The 24,057-nt window shown below is 37.6% G+C and overlaps 1 protein-coding gene across 3 annotated transcripts in view; it reads left to right on the top strand.

The window, feature by feature from the left end:
• Positions 1-24,057, top strand: part of BRCA2 (BRCA2 DNA repair associated) — a 30,953-nt gene that overhangs the window by 4,735 nt on the left and 2,161 nt on the right. For all 3 annotated transcript variants that reach the window (XM_083498839.1, XM_083498840.1, XM_083498841.1), the window contains exons 3-23: positions 376-624; positions 842-882; positions 980-1,091; positions 1,251-1,306; positions 1,419-1,533; positions 2,176-3,228; positions 4,117-8,421; positions 10,325-10,420; positions 11,231-11,300; positions 12,248-12,528; positions 13,316-13,506; positions 14,748-14,935; positions 15,809-15,979; positions 16,612-16,969; positions 17,391-17,546; positions 17,677-17,818; positions 18,994-19,112; positions 19,920-20,118; positions 21,501-21,667; positions 21,762-21,900; positions 23,785-24,041. In XM_083498839.1, coding sequence (XP_083354965.1) covers positions 376-624; positions 842-882; positions 980-1,091; positions 1,251-1,306; positions 1,419-1,533; positions 2,176-3,228; positions 4,117-8,421; positions 10,325-10,420; positions 11,231-11,300; positions 12,248-12,528; positions 13,316-13,506; positions 14,748-14,935; positions 15,809-15,979; positions 16,612-16,969; positions 17,391-17,546; positions 17,677-17,818; positions 18,994-19,112; positions 19,920-20,118; positions 21,501-21,667; positions 21,762-21,900; positions 23,785-24,041 — 8,465 coding nt within the window. The remainder of the gene's footprint in view (positions 1-375; positions 625-841; positions 883-979; positions 1,092-1,250; positions 1,307-1,418; positions 1,534-2,175; positions 3,229-4,116; positions 8,422-10,324; positions 10,421-11,230; positions 11,301-12,247; positions 12,529-13,315; positions 13,507-14,747; positions 14,936-15,808; positions 15,980-16,611; positions 16,970-17,390; positions 17,547-17,676; positions 17,819-18,993; positions 19,113-19,919; positions 20,119-21,500; positions 21,668-21,761; positions 21,901-23,784; positions 24,042-24,057) is intronic.

Raw genomic sequence — 24,057 nt, 5'->3', positions numbered from 1 at the left:
ATCTAGGTTGCATGTTAAATTTTGAGCTAGTAGACCCCTGTCTTTCCACCTGATCAGCAGCTGGAATAAGTAGGGGGTTTGCTTCTTCAACTTCTCCTGCCTGCCTTTGTTCTGTCCTGGCTACTTTATGCTGACATAATCTTGGGTAAGACATGTGAGAAGCCAAAATTTCACAGGATTGTGTTGGCAGGCCTGAGATTGTGGGGAGAGGCTATTTTCCTGCAAAGTGGGGGTCGAGAATTGGTTGCATAATACTGTCTCAGGCTGTACCTCCATTTTTTTGACAAGTTCAAAATAATGGTATATGGTCATTCCATAGTTACTTTTTCTTACAAGTGGGGCACGGTATCCTGCATAATATATTCCTTTTCTTAGATTTAGGACCCATAAGTATCAACTGGTTTGAAGAACTCAGTTCAGAAGCTCCACTGTACAACTCTAAAAGACCAGAAGAACCTGAACATAAAACTAGTGACCTGGACCAAAGTAATTTTAAAACACCACAGAGGAAGCTGCCAGCAAAAAACCAATTTGCATCAACTCCAATGATATTTAACGAACCAAATAAATCTGTGCCATTTGTTTCTCCTATACAAGAATTGGGTCAGAGCAAAGCAGAAGCAGGTGAGCATTTTTAAATGAAAGATATAGAAATGTGAGGACTTGGATTTATTGCCATAATATGGTAATGTCCACTCTTTTGTCCCCTCCACCAAATAAGTAAGCTGTTTTAAAAATATTTTGTTCACTGCTTTGAACTTTGAAAATAGTGGCTTATAAATATTCAATTGGTTGTTTTCATGTGATGATAGCTAACATTATCACACTTAATGTTTTTCAGTGCTAAATGGAAGTTTTCTGCATACACCCAAGATTTTTGAGGTACTTCCCTTTTTCTCCGATTTTCTAGCTGTTGAAATGAAGTTAATTCAGGTGTTTGTTTGTTTTTACAAAAAAGAACAATTTTTATATATTTTAGGTTCAGACACCAAAATCTGTTTTTGAAAGCTTAGGAGCAGAAGCTGACCCTGAGATGACTTGGTCAAGTTCATTAGCAACGCCTCCTACACTTTCTCCAACAGTCATAATAGGTAATGATAGCAATGTGACTATGTCAAAAATACTTTGCTATTTAATTTCCCTCATATTAAATGCTGTGCTAGGGAACTGAGTTTTTATGTTAAGATCATATCAGTGAACTCTAATGAGCTGCATAATTGATTACAAATTACTTATATTTGATATTTCAGCTAGAGGAAATGATTCGGTTTCTGGAACAAAGCAGCATAATGAAAGAATTGAGTTGGTGAGTGGCTTTAAGGGTTAGAATATGTCAAAATAGGCAACTTTTGGAATAACCTTCATGTCCACAGCTAATTTGTAATTTATATATGTTAATATCCCCTTTTTGCGTTCAGGTCATGCATAGTCTCATCTCCAAATACGGTAGAAGTCCCAAGACAGATAGTATGCATGTGCAGTCCACATCAGGAACAGAAGATGTGTGTGCAGAAACTGACAGCAAAATCCACAGTGAGCATTGCTTACTATTTTTTACTGCTTAATAACTATTTGTATTTTATTATTTGGGTAGTTCTAGAATATGTCTACCCATTTAACTATATTGTACCTAGTGCAGACAGCAACAACTATGACAACTCACTAAAATAAAAATCCACTAAAACTTAATACAAATACCTTTGCGTGCTTATCACATATATTATTCAATAAATAATAAAAATAACAAAATTAAAGGTTCAGTTCTTTCCACCCAGTGCTGATGGATGAGGGAAGATAAGAATGGCGTGTAGGTGCCTCTCCACTCATACGAAGGGTTTGTACTATCCCAATGAAATGTTATTGTTTACTGCTTTTTCAAATTCCCCCAAGTTTCAAAAGCAGTTTGTAAACTGCAATAGGGGACTACTGTTTGAGAAAAATAAGTCTAAACTCCCACTGTGTTCACAGAAATAATTTTGCAGTTCTTTGGATCGTAGGGTGTATGTATATGTGTGTTTAATATACACACATGCACATCTGCACTAATCCAGTTCTAACACTGCTTCAAAATAAATAATTTGATACATATATTGGAATGCGTGTTATAAATGAAATGTGAAATTAGAGTCCTTCATAAAATATTGCTTTCTCATGTTCATGGTTTTTTATTTACAGATTTTGAAAGGTTATTAGCTGGATCCTTTGGTAAGAACATATTTCCCAGTAAATTAGGAGAAGATTATATGCTACCAAATGTACCAATGGATGAAGACACGTATGATGGAACAGAGAAAGATCTTTCTGTATGCCTTGCAAGCAGCAAAACCTTTCTAAGAAAACCACAAAGAGTCAAGGAAAGTAAGACATGTTCTGATAAAGCAAAACGTGAATATCAAGAAACTGATGAAGACAAAATTATAACAAAATATGGAAATTCCGCCAAATGTCACCTGCAGACTATTCCAAATAATGGAATGCAAAAGCACTCTGTAAATCAGAATAGCATACCGAAAGAAGAGGAAATGCCATCATCTTTGCATTGCTCATGGTCTCAGCTGGACTTATCTGGACTTGACATAACACAGCTTGAAAAAACATCCTCACACTGTTCTGATTCATCTCCTATATCACATATCAAGAAGTGTTCTGAAGATAGGCAACTATCTGTTAGCAAAGAGTGTGCTAGTACTGAAATGCTAGAATCGTGTATTCAAACCACATCATGCCTAATAAAAGGTAACAAGCTGCTAAACACCAGTTCTCTGGAAATAATACCACTGCCTGAAAACTCTCCATTGCCTGTTGCGATTATGAGCAATAAGAGCACAACGCTGGTGAAAGATTGTGAGGCTGAGCTGGCATCTGTCATAAATGTTTCAGACAGTAGTTCCTTCATAATGGAAAACACAACTTTTACAGAAGCTGATAATAGTTGCTGTAATTACTCAAGAGAAAATGGAAAAAAGAACTATGACCCTCTAGGTAGTGTTTCTACCCAAGCTGCTGGTGATGTTAGTGGACTTACAAGGGTGGGGTTGAAAAGTATGACCTCACTTTCTCGTTTGAAAAAACGACCTAAAAAATTTATGTATACAATAAATAATACCCCAGTTCACCAGGAAGAAGGAACCACAAAGAGAGATGGCTCCTCTGCTTACCCTGTGCCAACTTGTGCAGATTTAAAATCTTACAACTCTGAAATTTCTACAACAGCCATAAGAAATGAAGGTAGATTTGCATTTTTTCACCCTGTGGTTTTTTAAAAAATCAAAATATTAAACCTCCATTCCTGTACTTACTATAACTATGTTTTTGCTATGAACTAGACAGTCATGTTCACTGCATTGAAAAGGCCCACTAAATTAATATATTTGCATATGTGGATTATATATTGCTGAAGTTAATTGTTTACCATGGCAAGTATATGGGATTCTCACATAAGTGGTGGCAAATGCTGCATGAAAAGAACATGAGTGGGGAAGAGACACATGCTGAGGAAAGACAGTCTTACAATTTGAGAGGCTTCAGTGGGAAAAAAGAAGCAGGTTGGAGCTCATGATGATTTGCAGCTGCAGCCTAAAGCAGCTCCCTTTTTTCTCTGGACATTCCATTGCAAGGCCACGTGGCTGCAAGTTTAAAGTTAACTTCCATAATTAGTAGTGACTCCTTTATTATCATTTATTGAAAAAAAATGTTTTTGTTATATCATCAGGTCTTTGGGCTTGCTTTCTTGAAGTGGCCTCGTAGTCAGAAAGTAAAAGTGTGCATTTTGTTCAGCAATCACAGCTGATAAAAAAACAGGTTAAATAAACTGCTTAAGCAGAGCTATTTTGTTGGTAATTTATTATGTCAAAAGTTAGAGTTGTTTAAAAAAGGAAAAAAAATTAAATGTCTCAAATGCATAGAAAAAGTATTTAGTAATTCCTCCGATAACAGCAATATTGAATGCAAAAGCACAAAGTATTAGCTGCAGCATACTTCATCGTGGTTACGAGACATTCTGAAAATTGATTTAGTACACTAGACTAAACAAAAGCTGGTGAGAGAGAGAATTTTTTAAAAAATATAATGGTACCATTCCAACTAACATTACTATCATGGTTCAATTTCTTACAGAACAAAAGGAAGACATTATACATGCTAACAAACACGTACTTGAAGAGAAACAGCAAGTAGAGTCTGATAAAAACTGCATTCTTAGTAACATTTCCCATGAAGCTCCACTCAATTACACAGAACGTAATTTTACAGATCAGTTGTCAATACTTCAACAGACAGACAACAGAAAAGGAACAATTATGCCTTCTAGTAATATATCTGCTAATCATGAAACAGAGTCAAGTGAAAGCATGTCCCATTCAGTTGGTCACAAGATAAATTTACAAAGAGAGAATGGTGAAAGATGTGTCAGTCTTAGATGTTTCAGTTCATTGCAAGAAGCGGTGATGGAGGAATCTACATTGGGAATGCATGCATCAAAAACTGGAAACCAACAAGCAATCTTGGAATCAGCAAGTGGCACTCAGGTGGCTGAGCTTGGGTCTCAATCAAAGGAAACACCAAAACCTACTGTAGATGAATCTTTTAAGCTTATAGCATTGGAGAAAAAGTTAGACCCAAGCCAGCATCTACAAGTAGACTTAGCAGGAAATGCTGAAGCTAGTGAGCAGAGCTGGTTAGGAGGTATAAGTCATAGCAGAACTGAAAAGTTTGGTGGCTTCAGAACAGCATCCAATAAACAGATAGCACTGTCTGATTGCACCATTAGAAAAGGCAAGTTATTGTTCAAAGACATAGAAGATAAATTTATTGAAGATTTTCCTAGCGAAGGAATGCAAAATATTTCAAATGAAAATGCACAGAGAAGTGTTGAGATATCTTCACTTGGAATGAACAAACTGACTGAAAATTCATCTAATTTTTCACACGTTTCTGATCTGCTCGGTATTCAGATGAATGGTGCCCAAATTATTTTTCCCAAGTGTGCCAATTCTGCTTTCCAGAATGTGCTGAGTAATCAACATCCTGAAGGAAAACTAAATTTAACAGCAAGCCAAGAAGCTGAAGTTACTGAAATTTCTAATATACTAGAAGAAACAGGTAGTCAGTTTGAATTTACACAGTTCAAAAAGCATAAGATGGTGGCATTCAGTAATGCTGATGAGATGTCTGGAAGCTTTGATAAAAATGATATATGTGCTGAAGTTTGCAAAGAAAATGATTTTGAGAAAAGCTCTGAAGAAAAGGTTCAAAAAGACCATGATCTGTCTCCCAATAAACATATAGGCACAGCTGAGAAATCTAAGATACAGATACAAAGTAGTGAAGAAGCTACATCCATTAATTCAAGCACAAAACAGAACAATATTTTTGTCCCAATTGTTTCAGCACCATCACAATTCAATTTGTCTGATCTGGGGAGCTGTAGTGCAGCTGGGGGCAAAGAGATGAGCTTATATGTTGATGCTATAAAGAAAGCTACAAAATTAGTCGGCGATCTGGATGGAGTGAATGAAATGCTTAGCCCTCACCAAAAAATATTGCTGCGCGATTGTTCAAATGGGTGCAACAATAGCTGGAGTAATCCCAACTGCATGAAAGAGAGAGAGATTGATTGGCATCAGAGGGTCAAAGAAGTAAATGCTGAATATTTGATGAAAAAGAATACAAAAGAGACAATTAAATTTGTTAAAGAAAATATAGAAAGTAAGTCAAAAATTGTAAATTATAATGAAGGCAGTGTTCAGATTTCTAGTACTACAGAAGTTAACCTAAAAATTATTAAAAAATACTCTGTCTGTATGACAGGAAATGAACGGTCTTCCTTTGAAAATAATCAAAGTGTATTAGTCTCACATCACTTTGTAAACTGTGAAGAAACTCAGTGTAATTATAATTTGCAAGAAGCTTTGTCAGATCTAACATGTTTAGCTGAAGTTGCTAAGACTGAAAAAAGATCCACCTTTGCATTGAATAATGCATGTGGAAAAGAAAACTGTAATTTAAATCAAGAGGAGGAAAATGTGAGCAATCTAGAAAGTGGTTTTCTACAGAGATTTCACACTGTTGCTGATGGGAACATATTTGCAGGAAAAAGTAAAAAGCTTCATTTGTTGGCTGCCTCCTGTACAAGAGAAGAACTAGAGACTATGCCAACTTCCAGTGGGAAGGCAAGCCCTAAAGGCAAAAAGGGAGATGTCAGTTCTGTAAAAGAGAATATTAACTTCAGTGAAACTGAAAGGTCCAACCATCAAGAAATTTCTGAAATCAGAAAAGAGAAGCAGATTACTGCAATGGGTTTTCATACAGCTAGTGGTAAGCAAATTACAATTGCTAATGAATCATTAGCTAAAGCAAAGCATCTTCTTTCAGAAGATGAAACAGTTTTTCCAGAAATGGAGGAAGAGGTTAGTAATTTTATCAAGCCTATAATTCAGGAGAAAAGAAATGAGAAAATTACCAAAGTTAGCAAGGAATTTGAAGAAAGAAATGAAAAACATGAATATCTGTATCCTGAAGGTAACTTTGAAGATCTTCCAGATTTGTCCTCAAACACTATTAAGAAGACTGAGGATCTTGACACTATTAAAGAACTTTCTTCGGAGATGAATGCATCTGAATCAGATTTAGTATCTCACACTAGAGGGGAGAAAGTGAACGAAGGCTTGTTGACAAAGAATAATCTGGCATGTACAAAAAGCAAAAATATTTCAAAAATTGAATTTATTGACTCTGCTATTGATCAGCATTTGCCTGTTGAAGGGTCAGATATTAGTGCAATGCAAAGTTTTCAGGACTTGTCATCAAGAAATACTGGCAATAATAAAAGCCTTGATTCCTCAAACTTAATTTGCAGTATCACTTCAAAGGCTAGTATTTCTGATTTAAAGAGTGAACATTCTTTGCTCAACCAATTACCAGATGAATGTCATAAGAAAAATTATGTGTCAGAGAATTTAACTTGTATTTCTCAAGAAGTAGCACCATCAAAAAATGTGTTTGCTGAAAATAATGTTCACACTTATGATGAAACTTGTAAAAATGAGAGTAGCATGATACAAAAATGTGACTTAAGATTGTTCAGTACCAACGTCTTGCAGAAATATTCAGCCAGTGAAGCATCAACTTTGACTTCAAAACATCAGAAGGCTAAGCCAGTTGCATTCAATACAGCAAGTGGTAAAGCTGTTGAAGTTTCTCAGGAAGCATTAAAAAAAGCCAGGCAAGTACTTCATGAAGACTGCTATAAATCTGTAAAAGAGAACATGGAATCTCAACCTAAAACAAATAAACAGGACCTTTTAGAAAGCTGTTCTGATACCTGTGGCACTGGAGTGTGTATCGATTCTAATAACTACTCATCTGCAGAGAACAATCCAGTGGAAAATATAATTGCACCTCAGTTTTCTCAAGCCAAAGAGTGCTGTGCAGATGAGCACACATTAAAGTATACTGAATCTATGACCTTGAACACTCACCCTGAGTTATGTTTTCAAATGCACAATAAGCAATCTGATACATGGACTCCCAACAAACAGAAGTGTATCAAGTCAGATTTTATTACTGATAACTCTGGGTTTTTTAGCACAGCTAGTGGAAAACCTGTCCAGTTATCTGAAGAGTCATTAAAGAAAGCAAGACTGCTTTTTTCTGAAATGGAAAATAATTCATCAGATCACCCCAGTCATGTCTCTAACTGTGATTATAGTTATGGTAAAGTATCTTCTCCTGGGAGCAAAGAAGCTCCAAAGAAAGACACAATGCTTGCATCTCAAGGGAAAAGATTTTCAAATACTGAAGCGAATGCAAATATTCCCTGTGGCTTTGCCACAGCAAGTGGAAAACAAGTACAAATTTCTCAAAAGGCTATCCAGAAAGTTATGGGTCTCTTAAAAGAATTTGATGATGTTAGTAGTAATAGTTTTTCTGATGCTCAACGGAGTGTGGGGCAAGGTCCTGTAAAAGTTCTTGCTACAGAGGCCATAGAGCAGGATGAAGTTATTTCAGAGTCTAAACCACAAAAGAAATATAAAGCACTTCATTCAGCCACAAGTACACCTAATGAAAATAAGATTATAAAAATATCTGAGTTAGAAGAAAACTTTACATGTTCAAAAGAAATTGAGGCTTTGAAGATAACCCAACCGTGCCGGAGTAGAAGCAAAACTAAATGTGCAGCAAATTGTGGTACTGCAACAGAAGGAAATCTGGATCCTCAGTGTCGTCATTATGCACAAACTCCGGAAAATTACTTGGAAATAGAAGCTACAGAAAGTGCCAAAGCTTTCATGGAAGATGATGAACTTCCTGATGCAGAAGTACAGAAAAATAAAAATTCCATATTGAGTTTTGAGAAACCTAATAATTTTCTGTCATATACAAGAACTGGAAAAAGGCACATGAAAGAAGAAAACACTTTTGGTAGGTGGCTGTTTTTTTATAAAAAAAAAACTGAGTTGCACTGCGATTGATCTCAGTTTAGTTTACTTTGAATGAATTAGAGGGGAACAGTAAAATAATTAGCAGGGAGCGAGACATCTTAGAAAATCCATGGTCTCGTTCTCAGATTTGCCAAGATATTGGCAGCATTGGTGTGTCACTGCAAGCCACAGTTAATGGGCTGCCATGAATGCAGTTTGCTCCTGCTTTGCTGCTTCCTGATAGTGAGTGGGAGCAACCTACTGTGATCCCTGATTTAGCATTAAATCTAAACTGGGATTTTGTTTGATTTGATTCCAGGCCCGAGCATTAAGCCAACACCATATCTTGGCTTTAGAGTGTGGCTTGTTCAGAGTGAAACAAACCATGATTCCTGGTTTTGATGTAAGTAGCGCTAAATCAAAGATCATTGAGAGTTGCTCCTGCTCACTGGTGGACAGAAGTGGGAGTAATATGCATGGTCATAGTAAACCATTAACAATGGGTTAAAGTGCACCCAGTTAGAATATAGGGTCAAGGTACTTGTCAGCCAGGATTAATGGGAGAAAGGGGTGCATAACCAATCACATACTTAAGTGATTATTTTCTCCAAATTCTCCCACCCTCATTTGCTTGTTAGGTAGAATCACTACCAGTTTTAGATTCTAGCTGTTAAGAGAAAAAGCTTCGAGGAAAGGCATTTGCAGAGAAGTTACAAAGAGAAGTGCTGAACAACCCCATGCTACTCCCTGATTCTCATCTACAAATGCTTCCCAAACCCAACACAAGATTTGCAAGGGAAATGGGGGATTGGGAAAGTGATTTGCATGCCTATCAGGACTGCAGTCTTTGTAAATTTTTTGTTCCTTTGAGGTTTAATGTGAAACAGTCTAACATTTCTTATGCAAACTTACAAGATTATACTAGTTACAGATAGGTAGCCGTGTTGGTCTGCCATAGTCAAAATAAAAAAAATCCTTCCAGTAGCACCTTAAAGACCAACTAAGTTAGTTCTTGGTATGAGCTTTCGTGTGCATGCACACGAAAGCTCATACCAAGAACTAACTTAGTTGGTCTTTAAGGTGCTACTGGAAGGAATTTTTTTATTAAGATTATACTAGTAAAGGTAAAAGGACCCCTGACCATTAGGTCCCGTCGTGACCGACTCTGGGGTTGCAGCGCTCATCTCTCTTTCTTGGCCAAGGGAGCTGGCATACAGCTTCCGGGTCATGTGGCCAGCATGACTAAGCCGCTTCTAGCGAACCACAGCAGCACACGGAAACGCCGTTTACCTGCCCGCCGGAGTAGACCTATTGATCTACTTGCACTTTGATGTGCTTTCGAACTTCTAGGTTGGCAGGAGCAGGGACCGAGCTCACCCCGTTGCGGGGATTTGAACCGCCGACCTTCTGATTGGCAAGTCCTAGGCTCTATAATTTAACCCACAGCGCCACCCGCGTCCCCTTATACAAGTAAGCCCTATACAAATTGTGTAAAATAAAACTTTTATGTCCATGATTTTGAAAAAGTTATTAGTAGTCATTGCATACCTCTTCAAAAATATTTTGAAGATTACCGTAGGTTTTACATATGCATCAAAATACCAGCATGGAGTTTAGATCCCAGTAATCCAGGGCTAGCATATTCACTAAAATCATGAAAATGTACCAATTGAATGATATTTTTGGCAATGACTGCCAATACCACTGGGATCATTTTTCAGATCAGAGTAACCAAGGGACTTACAAAAGTTTTCATTTGCTAAAATATTCAAGAGGCATTGCTTGAGAGTTTGAATTATACTTGACAAATTTTCTGAGGAAGGTACTGCAGTGATGTAGTCAGAATCAGTAAGGGCTAGGTCCTTTAAAATATTTAAAAATGCTCTATGACATTTGCTTTTCAGGGGAACCTCCTATTAAAAGAAAATTGCTACCTGAGTTTGAGCGGTCAGAAGAACGCAGCAAAGCATCTTTGAAACCTTCAAAAAGTTATCCGGAGGGTAATCTTTATATTTCATGATTTCTTCAGTTAATCAGAAGTATTGTATTTGTAGTTTTCCTTTGCCTTCTATAATTCAAACATTTCAACATATAATTAAATTTTCTCAAGGTCAATGTAAGAATCCTATTTTGCATATTGACCTCATTCTCATGAAATTACATGCCTTATTGTGTGTATATGGTATACAAATGCTGCTTAAGATTTATAATCCACATTTCAATTATTCCGGATGCTTCATACTGATAAATTCAGCTATTATAAAGCAGTTTATCATTGAAGTTTACCAGATTACTGCTGCATATTTGCCCCTGCAGCTTATTACAGGTAGGTGAATTTAAAACAATACCATTGTGTGCCCTTGATGCAGTAAAATAAATATTGATTGACACTTTTTTCTGCAGAGAGAACTGTGTAGACCTGGCAAGTGCAGTTTTCATATGGATGAAATTTCTTATTCTACACAATGATTAAAAGTGCAGGGACTCTTCCTGCCTTTGCATTTAACTCTTACAGTACTTTTGAGAAATGAATAGAGTTCCAGTAACAACGCTATTTCCCCCAGTATTTTTAATATGGATGCGAAAACGATATCTGTTAGTTTCTATTTCAATAAATTTTATTTTTCACCAGTTCATACAAATATAGAAATCTAAAATACCTCGGGGGAAATTTCACGAAAAATTCATTATAGCAAATACATGAACATGATTTTGTAGGTGTATTATCATGATAATGAATGTAGAATTCTACATTATTCTTTTACAAATTATGTAATGTATCTTTGAGATACAGCTTCATTTTTCTTCAGGTATAGTGAACGACAGAAAAAAGTTCACCTACAATATTCCTTTAAAGCCAGTGGTCTGTGGCCCTTTAAGGTAAGGAAGATAGATTTTTAAAAAATCAGATTACCTCTTTAACTGTGTACATAGCGGGACTTCTTTTCTCCAGACACAGGTTCCTTATGGTTTATCTGTAACTATTTCTGAATATCATCTAAGTTTAAAAACCAACTATCCAATAGTACACCAGGCAGGTATGAGGAGAAACCTCAGAATCCTTACTTGAACCTTGGTTTGATTTCCAGACACGGCATTCAGGAGGAGGGTTGCCTAGCAGGCTCTATAATTTTCCTTCCTTTCTTGGAGGGGCACACTGCTATGTCATATCATTTGCTTGTACGTTCCACTCCTTCACTGAATGGGAATGATGGAACATACAGCCCTGTCCTTAAGTCAAACCTGGCTGCTGGAGTGTGGGACTTCTGTGGATTGTGTTTGTGGAGTCACCCAAGCAGTCTCATGAAACTGACCTACCTTTCCCACTTTGAGGTTACTTTTCCCCTTTATTCTACCTTGTAATTTTAAAAAGAATTTTGAAGTTAATTATTCCATGGCTCTTCGTGTTGATCTTCAGTTTTTGGTTATCAACAAGTCTGGAATTCAGTGTGTTCCCTGTCCCTTCTGGCTGGCTGCTTTACATATAGGCTTGGCTGACCAGAGAACAGATCACAGTAAGTCCACCTTTCCAGGTTATTAATGTAATTAAATCATCTACCAAAATGAAATTGGTGTGCAGTACTGGTAGTAGCCAACTGTGCTTATCTTGTAGCTGTCATGTCAAACAGCATTTTTTTGGGGGGGGGGAATGATTCACTTTTGCTAGTGTTTGTTAGTACAAAATTTCTTCAGTTCTACAGAGAATGGCAAGAGGTTCTGGATCAATTCAAGACCAAAATGTTAAAGTATTAAAATCTGAAAGGTCTCAGCAACGTATTTCCAAGCAGTCTTAAAATATCCCAATATTATTTTTTTACTTATTCTAGTAAGACCTTAACTGAGGAAAGGAAGAAAGCAGAAAATACAGCAAAGAAACCTGCCAAAATCTTTGCACCACCTTTTAAAACAAAAGCAAATGCTTCTGAGGATAAACTAGGTAACAGCAAAGAATCCGTCTTAATGGACAACAAAAATATTAATAGAATGGAAGAGCTTCATCTTACAAAAGTTAACCAGAGCACTACTGAAACAGAAGGCAATATCTTTGAAGATAATAATTCCATGCAAATATCGGCTCCGAATTCAGAATCCAGAGATACAAATTCAGGTATGTTTAGGTGTGTACACATGTATTTGTGAACATTTGTTTAATTACTATGATAATTTATTCACAAATGGTTTCTGATAAGGTTACCTTCTCTGTGACGTTTCACATGTTGGATCTGCACAGATGCAGGCTAAATTGCTGAGATCTTTGGAGATGAGTGTGAAGTACTCCTTTCCGTCCCCTCAACTAATATTTTTAGAGAGGGACAGTATCTAGTTCATCTTTTGCTGAAAGAGCTATTACTAAAACCTGATCATCTCCATGGAAATGGAGGCCAAGGGGGGGGAGTTGATATTTGTATCAACTTGTCAGCTTGCAATGTGATTTTTAATAATATGCTGTTATGGAATACAGTTGAAGATTTTGTCATTAAACTTCAGTCTTAAAAATCTGTCTTTAATAACAGCAACATTAAATTTGGTGGCTCCAGTGCAGGAATGGGGAACCTGTGGCATTTAAGATGTAGATGGACTCCAACTCCCTTCAGCCCTAGCCAGCTTGGCTAATAGCCAGTAATAAGGGAGTTGTACGATAATATCTCGAGGGGTCAAATTCCTCATCCCTGCTTTAATGCAAAAATAAAGACATGTGTGATGGTCTATCAGTAATTAATTCTTAGATATTGTTTAATAATTTTTTCTTTAAAACTTTTAAAGATACGCTTTGGATTAACATTTATACATGGAAATATCTAAAAATACAATACTATCCTCCTGTGTATGTTTGGAATTTCTATTTTAAATTGAAATACGTTCTTTAGGACTTGATCAATATGTTTCTTTAACAGATTTAACAAAAATAACAGCAAATCTTCAATATGCAAGAAACCTACAAGAAATCAGAATTATGAAGAAACAAAGCCAGAGAATTTGTCCACAACCAGGCAGCCTGTACCTTGTGAAAATATCTGCTCCTTGCAGAGTTCCTCTGAAAGCAGCAGTGGGAGAGAAATTGCCTGGTTCTTTCACCAGCGATCAGGTACCTGCACTTTATTGCCTGGTTGGATTATCCTATCTCATTATGATGACATGCTGGCCTGGTTTGGACCTAATGATAAACAATGGGTTTGCTTCCAGTTTTGCTTCTTATCCAAACCTTAAACTGCAGTCCATTTTAACTCTGGTTAGTTGAAACAAGCCAGCTTCATGAATTTACTTGTTTCAACTGACCATAGTTTGTAAGCACTCAGACATAACAAATAATTGAAAATAGTGTAAAACGAAAGCAAAATCTCTTCCTAGCCATGCTGGAAGACGAAGTGTCTAAGCCCAAGGTCCACTGTGACTCATTCCCATAAGGGAGTGGTAGCCAACTTGGTGCCCTCCAGAGGTTGTTGGAGTCCCAACACCCATCAGCCCCAGCCAGCATGCTCAGTGGTCAAGGATGTTGGTAATTATTGTCCAACATCTGGAGGACACAAGGTTGGTTACCTTCCATAATGCAACCATAGTTATCATTAGGTCTGAACAAGGCTGTTTTCCAATCATGAACCTGTTCCGTCAACATGATTTGGTCTAGAATGCCAGATAGAGCTTGACCACGTATATTTAGTCTCTGCTGCCTGACTTCAATAACTTAAATCCTTACAAGAGATCCTGATCCTGCAAGAAGTTTAATTTACTCAATGTGCAATTATATCTATGCTCTATTTCTTAAGTTAAATTCTTTTTTGGTCCAAATGAAGGTGTTGAATTTAATATAAATGCCCATTGTAATTTGAACAAAATAAAATAAAAATAAAAAAATTCCTTCCAGTACAGTAGCACCTTAGAGACCAACTAAGTTAGTTATTGGTATGAGCTTTCATGTGCATGCACACTTCTTCAGATACTCTCACGAAAGCTCACACCAATAACTAACTTAGTTGGTCTCTTAGGTGCTACTGGAAGGAATTATTTTATTTTATTTCTTTATTTTATTTATTTTATTTTGTTTCAACTACTGCAGACCAACACGGCTACCTACCTGTATTGTAGTTTGAGACCTGATTATATTGTATATTGCCTTTCTCCCTGGACTTTCACGGGACTTTAAATTGACCTGCTAAGACAGAGTAACTGAGCCCTTTCCATGAAGAACCCATGTCTTATTTATTCTAGACTTCATCTTGAATTTTCACTTTAAGAAATACAGAAATTTCTAAGAAACGTATATTGATGTGTAAGTAATGGGCATATTTAATAGCACTAAAATATTCAACTTGTCTCTTACCATTGCAGTTGTATGCATTTGGCATTTCCAAGCAGTGCCTAAAAATAAGCAGCAGAAATGCAGAAGATTTTCAATTTATCATCCAGGATTTTTTCAGTAGAGATTATTTTCTAGAAGAACATGGAATACAACTGGCGGATGGTGGATATCTTATTCCAAATGATGAGGGAAAGGCAGGAAAAGAAGAATTCTACAGGTATCATAGAATATTAGAGTTTGGAGGGACCCAAGGATCATCTAGTCCAACCTCCTGCAATACAGGAATCTCGCCTAAAACCTCATCCTGTTGAGGTTTTGCATGTTTAAATATTAAGTGCATTATTATGAACCTCAAATAATGTCTTAGTGTTGAAGTACATAACTTTTTATATATTGAGATGAAAAAGGAAATTTAAAGACGCTGTTTTTGCGTAATTCATTAGTAATTAAACACCTGGGTACTCTGCTGTCCTCTGTAGAAAACTATAATTGATAGAATTTTGACAGTGCTGATATTTAGGAATTTAAATAATAGAATGTGTCAAAACCTATGCAAACTAGTTTTGAGTACATTTTAACAATATGCCTTTTGAAAATGTTTATTTAATCTCCTAGCAAATGCTCCTTATTCTCAGCCTCACTTGAAAAAGCAGTTCTGTTTAATTAATAATAAAAGCAATGTTATTTCTGCAAGCTACCGTTTCTTTAAAATGTTAATTACCAGTGTGTGTTAATCACAAAGCATATCCAGCAGGAATGTTATAATTTTTTGTTGCTGTCTTCATAAGTAAATATTTTTCCGATCCAAATCTTAAATAGGAAAGCTGATCCGATTACAATTGTGCACTTTTGAGTCTAGTCAAGCATACACTTTCCCATTGAAATGAAGGGATATAAATATGTTTAATTGTGGCTTGTTTGTAGCCGATTAAATTAGAGTGTTACTTTGCTATTTTGCTATTATTTGTAATGGGTCACCTCAAAACAGTCATTTAAAAGCTTGAGTTGTTATGGTAGTTGCTACTTTGAGATACTATTCTTACGACTTGAAATCTCTTAACTTGATGAATTTTCTGATAATTTCCCACAGGGCTTTGTGTGATACACCTGGTGTGGATCCTAAGCTAATTTCAAAAGCTTGGGTCTACAATCATTATAAGTGGATTGTGTGGAAACTAGCAGCTATGGAAGTTGCATTTCCACAGGAATTTGCCAATAAATGTTTGACTCCGGAACGACTCCTACTTCAGCTGAAGTACAGGTATAGTATAGATTAAGATTTAGAATGCGGTAAGCCGTCTGTCCCCCATTTTATATTTGTGCAGCTGGTTCTTCCTGCCAAAGTGTAGAGCTTTACATTTGTCCCTTTTGAAATTCATTTTGTTAGTTTGGGCTCAGTTCTCCAATCTGTTAAGGGCATGTTGAATCCTGATTCTGTCTTCAGAGGCTACCCCTCCCAGTTTGGAGTCACTGCAAATTTGAGGAGCATCCCCTCAATAATACTTTCATCCTAGTTTATAAAGAACAGCAACGGGCCCAGGACAGAACCTTGTGGTACCCTACTTGTAACTTTATCCCAGGTTGATGAGAAACTGTTAGAGAGTACTCTTTGGGTTTGGTCAGTCAACCAGCTACAAATCCACCTAACAGTAATCTTGTCCAGTCCACATTTTACCAGCTTCTCCACAAGAATATAATGGAGGGCTTTGTCAAATCAAGATACACTATGTCCACAGTATTCCCCTGATCCACCAAGTTTGTAACTCTTGTCAAAAAAAGAAAGGAGATTTGTCTGGCATGACTCGTTTTTGAGAAACACATGCTGGGTCTTAGTTATCACGATACTTCCCTAAATGCTCACAGACCAATTGTATTTTCTTTTTCTTTCGGAAGGTATGACGTGGAAGTTGACCAAAGTCATCGCTCAGCCATCAAAAGGATAATGGAAAGAGATGATGTTGCTGCTAAAACTCTCATACTGTGCATCTCTAAAATAATATCATTGAACACAAATATGTCTCAGATCCGTGGTGATAAAAGCACTGCTGAGGACAGCAAAAAAGACATAGCAGTGGTTGAAGTTACAGATGGCTGGTATGGAATCAAGGCTGTCTTGGACCCTCCCCTCCAATCACTGTTGTGTAGGAAGAGGCTGACTGTGGGCCAAAAGATTGTTGTACATGGAGCAGAACTTGTGGGTTCTCAGGAGGCAAGCACTCCACTGGAAGCGCCAGAATCTCTTATGCTGAAGGTAAAATAGGTATTTGGGGTACTCTTTTTTAAAAAAAAGATGGGGCCAGCTCCAACACCTAAAATCTGAAAAACAAGTCCAAAAAGTTAGAGAGATGGAACTGGAACCAACAGAGAAGGTATTTATTACCTGTAAGCTGTTATTTGTTTCTGAAGCAAATAGCTTGAACTATAATTGCCTCTCTCAAAGTTGTTTTATAAAGTTTGCCATTACTGAACTTTTTATCATGGATCACCTGCTAAACTGTCACAAACAGCATTTGAGAACCAGTGTTGCAGGCTATGAATCATTTGATCTGTATTTTTATTGATCGGTTCAGCCAAAACTAACTTCAGGTCCACAAGTGTGTGGCAAATGGTAGTACCTTATATACGCTGTGTTATAGCAACCATATTTGTTGATATGTGATATTTTGTTTTAGATTTCAGCTAACAGCACTCGACGCGCGCAATGGTATGCCAAATTAGGATACCATCGGGATCCCCGGCCATTCTCTTTGTCTTTGTCATCACTCCTTATTGATGGTGGGACTGTTGGTTGCATTGATGTCATTGTTCAAAGACTTTATCCCATACAGGTAAAGTACTGTAGCTTGCAATAACTTTCAAGCACTTTCAACTATTACTTTAAACCAGATCTTAAGACTTAAGTAGATAAAATCTAAAACTAAGTAACTAATATTCATTTTCAATGAATATTTATTGCAGTGGATGGAAAAAACAGCAGGTTCCTATGTGTTTCGTAACTGTCGAGCTGAAGAAAGAGAAGCTGCAAAGCATGCTGAGAATCGACAAAAAGCCCTGGAAGCATTGCTTGCAAAAATACAAGCTGAATTTGAAAAGAATGAAGGTAAAATAAAAACGTTAGCTGTTTAATTGTTATTTGAATGCTAAATGTTGCCTCAGCTTGGGTTTCTAAACAGATTTTAATTCATACAATAATATTCTGCATCTTGAACCCAGTCCAAAAGTGCACATAGAAGCAGGGTTTCAACATAAAGGGCTTGATGATGTACCAACAGTTCCATACAGAAAATTGATTAGATTCAGAAATGCTTTAATCTATGGCCACAAAAGTATTACTGCTGAAGTTCAGTGGTGGTCTGTCTGTGTCCCACATGATAGCTGCCATCGAAGATCAGAAACTGGTACAAAATGTGATTTTCAGCATCCTGGTAGAGATGTGTTTCAAAAATTACATGCCACAAGGCAGTTGGGGACAAAAAGTGGAGGGAATAAGTAAATGAGCACAACCAAGGGCAAGGGGCACTGTAGGTTAGAGGAGGGGCAAATTGAGAAGAACAGCAGGAATGGGCCAGGCTCAGAAGTTCCTCTCACTATGCATTTTCTGGATTGAAGTTGTTCCCTCCCCACCTGCTAGCCATGAAGCAGGGGAAAAAACGGACATCTGTCTACAGCATTATTTTATGTTATTGCTGCGGTTGTGCTAATACCAGCTTTGTGGAATTTTTTAGATCCAGCAAAGAGCAGGGGAAATGGTCCTAAGCACCCACTGCCCCTTGCACTGCTGCTTCAGTCAAAAATTTTGAAAGATAGCAGATCAGATCATAGAGCTCTCATGATCTGGTTCTTAACAAATATGGGTCTCTTACAAGTAAGGTAGGCAAGACATCAATAAAAAATAAAATAAAATTGGTGCTACTTTTTATTCTCTGGAAACAATTCAAAAGTAGCATTTGAACTATAAATATGCTTAGGTTCAACCTACCTTACAGACTGTTGTCACCGCTTCTGTGTCCCACCATGATTGCAATGGTTCACCAGACTGCTTTTATTAATGGTTTCATCCTTTTACCAGGGACGTCTTCATGTTGGAAGCTTGTCACTCAGACTAAACACATTCCGAAACTTTTAGGCTTACCTGGGCTAAATATTCAGAGTGGTAATTGATCATTTCAAAATAAAATGCCAGTCATTCTTGGTACCTTTAATGGAGTCTTTAGTATTATTCTTTATAATTGTTTTCTGGTTGTTATAAACTCATGCAAACTTTTTAAAAACTAGATGGCGGCAAAAGAGTACTGCGATCCCGCACATTAACCAGGCAACAGATTCGCTCTCTGCAAGATGGGGCAGAACTTTACGAGGCAATTCTTAACGCTGCTGATCCAGCTTACCTGGAAGTAAGAATGTTTCAAATAACTTAACATTATTTCTACTCTTGTATCAACTTACGAAGTTCTTCACGTTAAATTATGACTGAGTTCCAGAGCTGATCAGTTTATGTAAATGTAAACTTGAATGCAGAATAATTTGGGGTGCATGTGGAAATGGGTATTTGAAAATAGGGTATAGATAGCATAGATATGAATGTTAGTGCTTAGATTACACCTCTGCCCATATGCTGTTCTGGAGTTTGACTGCACGATGGAACGACAGGAGTGTGAGCAGGGAGCTGAGCAGAATCTGAAATGAAACTTGAGATGCTTACAGAATACTTTGTAAGATAAAATGAAGGTATTATTTTGACTGAACTACTGTATAAAGTAAGAAAATAAGAGCCAGTTTACAGAACAAACTGTGGGTTTGTAGTGTGTGTAGTTCTACTTGTTGGGAAGTACTGACTGCTCTTGTGATATTACACCAGAAAGATAAAAGGTCAAGTATCACTTGTGCTGCTTCTTTTAAATGTGAGGGGCAGTTTGTCGCAATTCAGTGGCTGTGATGGAAACTTCATTTTCATATTTGTAAATACGTTTCAGTATAATAATAACAATAAAATATAATACATTGCAGTGATATAATAACAATAATTGTTTGAGAGTTTTGATGTTCTGGTAAGACTAAAAAAGAAAACCTTTTGGTTTTACAAACTCAACATGTCTTTATAGAACCAATGCTTACAAAACACACACACACACACACACACACACACACTCCCCTGCCTGTATTTGCTAATGGACAAAGTCATATTATTGTTGTGATTTTAGAGTTATTTCAGTGAGGAGCAGTTAAAGGCCTTGAACAGTCACAGACAGATGGTAAATGATAAAAAGCAAGCACAGATAGAAGCCGAATTCAGGAAGGCGGTGGATTCTGCTGAGGAGGAAAACAGTTCCTGCAGAAGGGATGTAACCGCCGTACTCAAGCTACGAATTGTGGATTACAGAAAAGAAGAAAGAGGAAAAGGTTAGTAAGGCCAGAGATCCTCGTGATTTAAACATTAGATTATTCACACTGCATGATTATCTGAATTCACTTTATGAAGACTTGGATGATGCCTTACTAGAGCCAATTACCAAACATTCAAAAAGGAGAGAAATAGTAATCATAGGGGACTTCAACTTCCCCGATATCGGTTGAGACTCAAACTCTGCCACGAGTGTAAGTTCTGACAAATTCCTCCATTGCATTGCTGACAATTTCATTTTCCAGAAGGTGGAAGAACCAACAAGGTTTGGACCAAGTCCTCACCAATAGGGAGGAAACTGATTGATGAAGTGGAAGTGCTCAGAAACTTGGGAGGAAGTGATCATGTTCTCCTGGGTTTCAGGATACAGGGGCAAGGGAAAACTGAGTGTAGTTGGACACGCACTCCGGACTTTGAAATTGAAAGGCCAATTTCAAAAAGCTGAAGGAGCTCCTGGGAGTGATCCCATGGTCAGAAATACTCAATGAGAAGTGAGTCCAAGAAGGATGGGAGTTTCTGATAGGAGAAATTTTGAAGGCCCAAATGCAGACAATATCAACAAGAAAGAAAAAAGAAAAATTCTGAAAAGGCATCTAAGGAAACCAGTGTGGCTGCATAAGCAGCTTCCAGATTAGTTGAGAGTTAAGAAGGGCATGTATAAGAAATGGAAGAAAGGGGAACTCACAAAGGAGGAGTATACCCAAGTAGCCAACAGTTGCAGGGGGAAAGTCAGAATGAGCTCAGGCTTGCAAGAGAGGTTAGAAATTTCTTCAGCTATGTCCAAAGTAAGAGGAAGAACAAGCAAGTGGTAGGTCCTCTGCATGGGGAACACAGAGAAATGCTATTGGGTGACAGAGAAAAAGGCGGAACTACTCAACACCTACTTTGCCTCTGCTTCACCCAAAAGGAAAGTGATGCCCAACCTGTTGATAACAGATTAAACGATGTAAGGAGGGAGCTGCAGCCCAAGATAGGAAAAGAGGTAGAAAGGGAACACCTAGCTACTTTAAATGAATTCAAGTCTCCAGGGCCTGATTAGCTGCATTCAAGGGTACTAAGGGAGTTTGTGGATGTAACTTCAGAGCCTTTGTCTATTTTCTTTGAGAATTCTTGGAGAACAGGTGAGGTCCCTACAGACTGGAGGCGGGCAAATGTTGTCCCCATCTTCAAAAAGGGGGGAAAGGAAGATCCAGGTAGCTACTGACCAGTGAGCTTGACATCAATACCAGTGAAGGTCCTAGAACAGATAATTCAACAGTCGGTCTGTGAGCATTTAGAAAAGGATGTTGTGATTACTAAGACCCAGCATGGGTCCTGCATGTCTTCTTTGGGTGGTCCATCTTGCTGAAGGGTAACATATTGTTTAATTTTACATCTTTAGAAGTAGTATTGAATATCTGGCGCCCATCATCAGACATTTTTACCCTCCTAAGGGAAGGAGGTCGGTATAGAGTCTTCCAATTATCTGCATCCCAATCCAAAGGGAAGTTGGAGACTGCCAATATACAGTTAACAGCTACCAAGAAAACTCAGTATCTGCAGTTGCCAGTAAGTATTATGGCCTGTCATTGTGAATTAACCTAAAAATTTAAGCAACATTTATAATAAATGAAGAATAATGTCATTGTTCAAAATTCTTTAGGTGTCTCAAGAAACCCTGTCACAAGTTTACAGGCCAAGAGAGTGCCTGAGATTCAGCAAGCTGTTGGAACCATCTTTCCATCCTACCTGTTCGGAAGTGGATTTGGTGGGATATATAGTTTCTCTAAGAAAAGGAACAGGTATATTAAGACTAGTGCACTGATTTATAATGAGTTAAAAAGAATCCTATTTAAGTTACCAGTCTGAATCCTTATTAGGGTTTGTAAAGAATTTTTAAAATTGGAATTTTACTGAAATCAGATTTACTGTTTTACATTTCAATTATAGTATGGTTTTAAGAATCCTGTTATAAGCATACCTAAATGACTTGTTAAAGCCAAAACATCTAATCTCAAAATGAAATCATGAACCGAAACCAGAGAAAAATATCTGGCTTTTCAGGTCAGGCATTACATACAATACAATAGGTTCTGTATTCTGGAGTTCCTATCAGACCCAAGCATTGGCAAGACAACACACATACAAAGATCCAGAAAGCAGCAACCTGTTTTTCATCAGGATAATTTAGTGACCCCACTTGGATGATCTTGTACTTTCATTTTTATGCCTGTTACTATTTGAAATCTGCTATTCTTTCGGTTCTCAAATTCTGAAAATGTATGACTATGCTTTTATTTTTTAAATTATAATCTGTAAACATTGCTCTGCCCAGCAACTATGAGAAATTTCTGGAAACTCTAGGTACTTATCATCTCAATTAACCTCCTTGCAAACGGCGTTTCCATGCGCTCCTCTGGTTCACCAGAAGCGGCTTGGTCATGCTGGCCACATGACCCGGAAGCTGTATGCCGGCTCCCTCGGCCAATAAAGCGAGATGAGTGCCGCAACCCCAGAGTCTGTCACGACTGGACCTAATGGTCAGGGGTCCCTTTACCTTTATGAGCAGAGAAAGGCAAACATGTTACGGAAAAGCAGCAATGCGAGAGCAAGCTGCAGGTGGCTGGAATGCAAAACAGGATGTTGATGTTTGGGACTGTACCATTGGAAAAAAGGGGCAGTCTATTCACTGTACTGAGCACCGGATGTTAGCTCAGAGTGTCATCTGACCTGTACTGGAAGTACAGGGGTGGAGTTAATCTCTCTACTGTTGAAGTCTGGAGAGTGCAGACGCGTTTCTCTGTACTGCTGCAAGGACAGAAATAAAGACATGTAAATACATTTCTGTCTGTATCTTTCCCCTCCCTGGGGGAGGCAGGGAGGAGGGAAGAGTGGTGTGTTCTTCTCACGCTTGAGGAGGATCGCCGATAGTGACCTAGCCTGATCCTGCCGGGAGACACAGACGGGGAGGTCAACAAGGAGCTTAAGCCGAGTGCCTGGAGAGTGGCCAGTTACCTCTGATAAGGCTTAAGAATCCGACAGTTATTTCTGTACTGAGTTGCTTGGGTCAATGTGGATCTAATTCTGTAGCATAAAAGACTTGTAAGTTGAACAACAAATGGCTTTTGATTATGTTCCTAAGCAGTTTGAAAAGTTCTGTTTAGTTGGAAACAATGTTTTGAAAGTTAAAAGAACCAGTTAGTATGTTCAGGAATTAGGGCTGTTCTGTTTGCACAAGGACTTCCGCTTTTCCCCAACGCTCTGGAGCAGATTTGGGGGGCACAGGGACACACAAGGAGAGATGATGGAGAAGAAGTTCCATTGCACAAGTAGAAGTTCTTGCACAAATGGGAAGACTTTGTGCAATCCTCTGTGAACTACATTAGGAGAAATTGCTTTAAATCGGTTTTTAAATTTCCAATTATTTAATGCATTTTAATTAGCTCACCTGATTCTTGTACTGTGTCTTGAAACGCTGCTGGTCAGATACACCTTGCTTAATGCATTCATTCTAGTAGGCTACAGGCTTTTCCCAATACAATGCTCAAAGTATATAAGCTATTATATTCAAGTTCCCCAGAATTACCTTTTGGGTTTTGTTAGGGTTAAAATGTAAACTTTTTTAAAGGTTACTATTTTTTATTTTAAAAGTGAAGTCATTTTTTTTTGTTTCATTTCTAACATAGGTTTCTCTACACTGGTATATCTGTCAGATGAGAATAATCATTTCATAGCAGTCCAGATCTATACAGATCTTAAGCAGCTGGCTATTGATGACATAATTATTCCTTCTACGTTGATCTCGGCAATCAACCTTCAGTGCCGACCTGAATTTAGATCAGACATCCCGACATTATTTGCTGGAGACCTTTCTGCATTCTCCTCAAATCCAAAAGAAAGTCATCTCCAAGGATTTTTTAATGAACTGAGAAATACTGTAGAGGTATGTTGATCTCACC

This window comes from Podarcis liolepis (genome assembly GCF_965112155.1).
Source record: "Podarcis liolepis genome assembly, chromosome: 4".
Taxonomy (NCBI): Eukaryota; Metazoa; Chordata; class Lepidosauria; order Squamata; family Lacertidae; genus Podarcis; species Podarcis liolepis.
The sequence above is the reverse complement of the archived record's forward strand: the minus strand, read 5'-3'. Positions and strand labels throughout refer to the sequence as shown.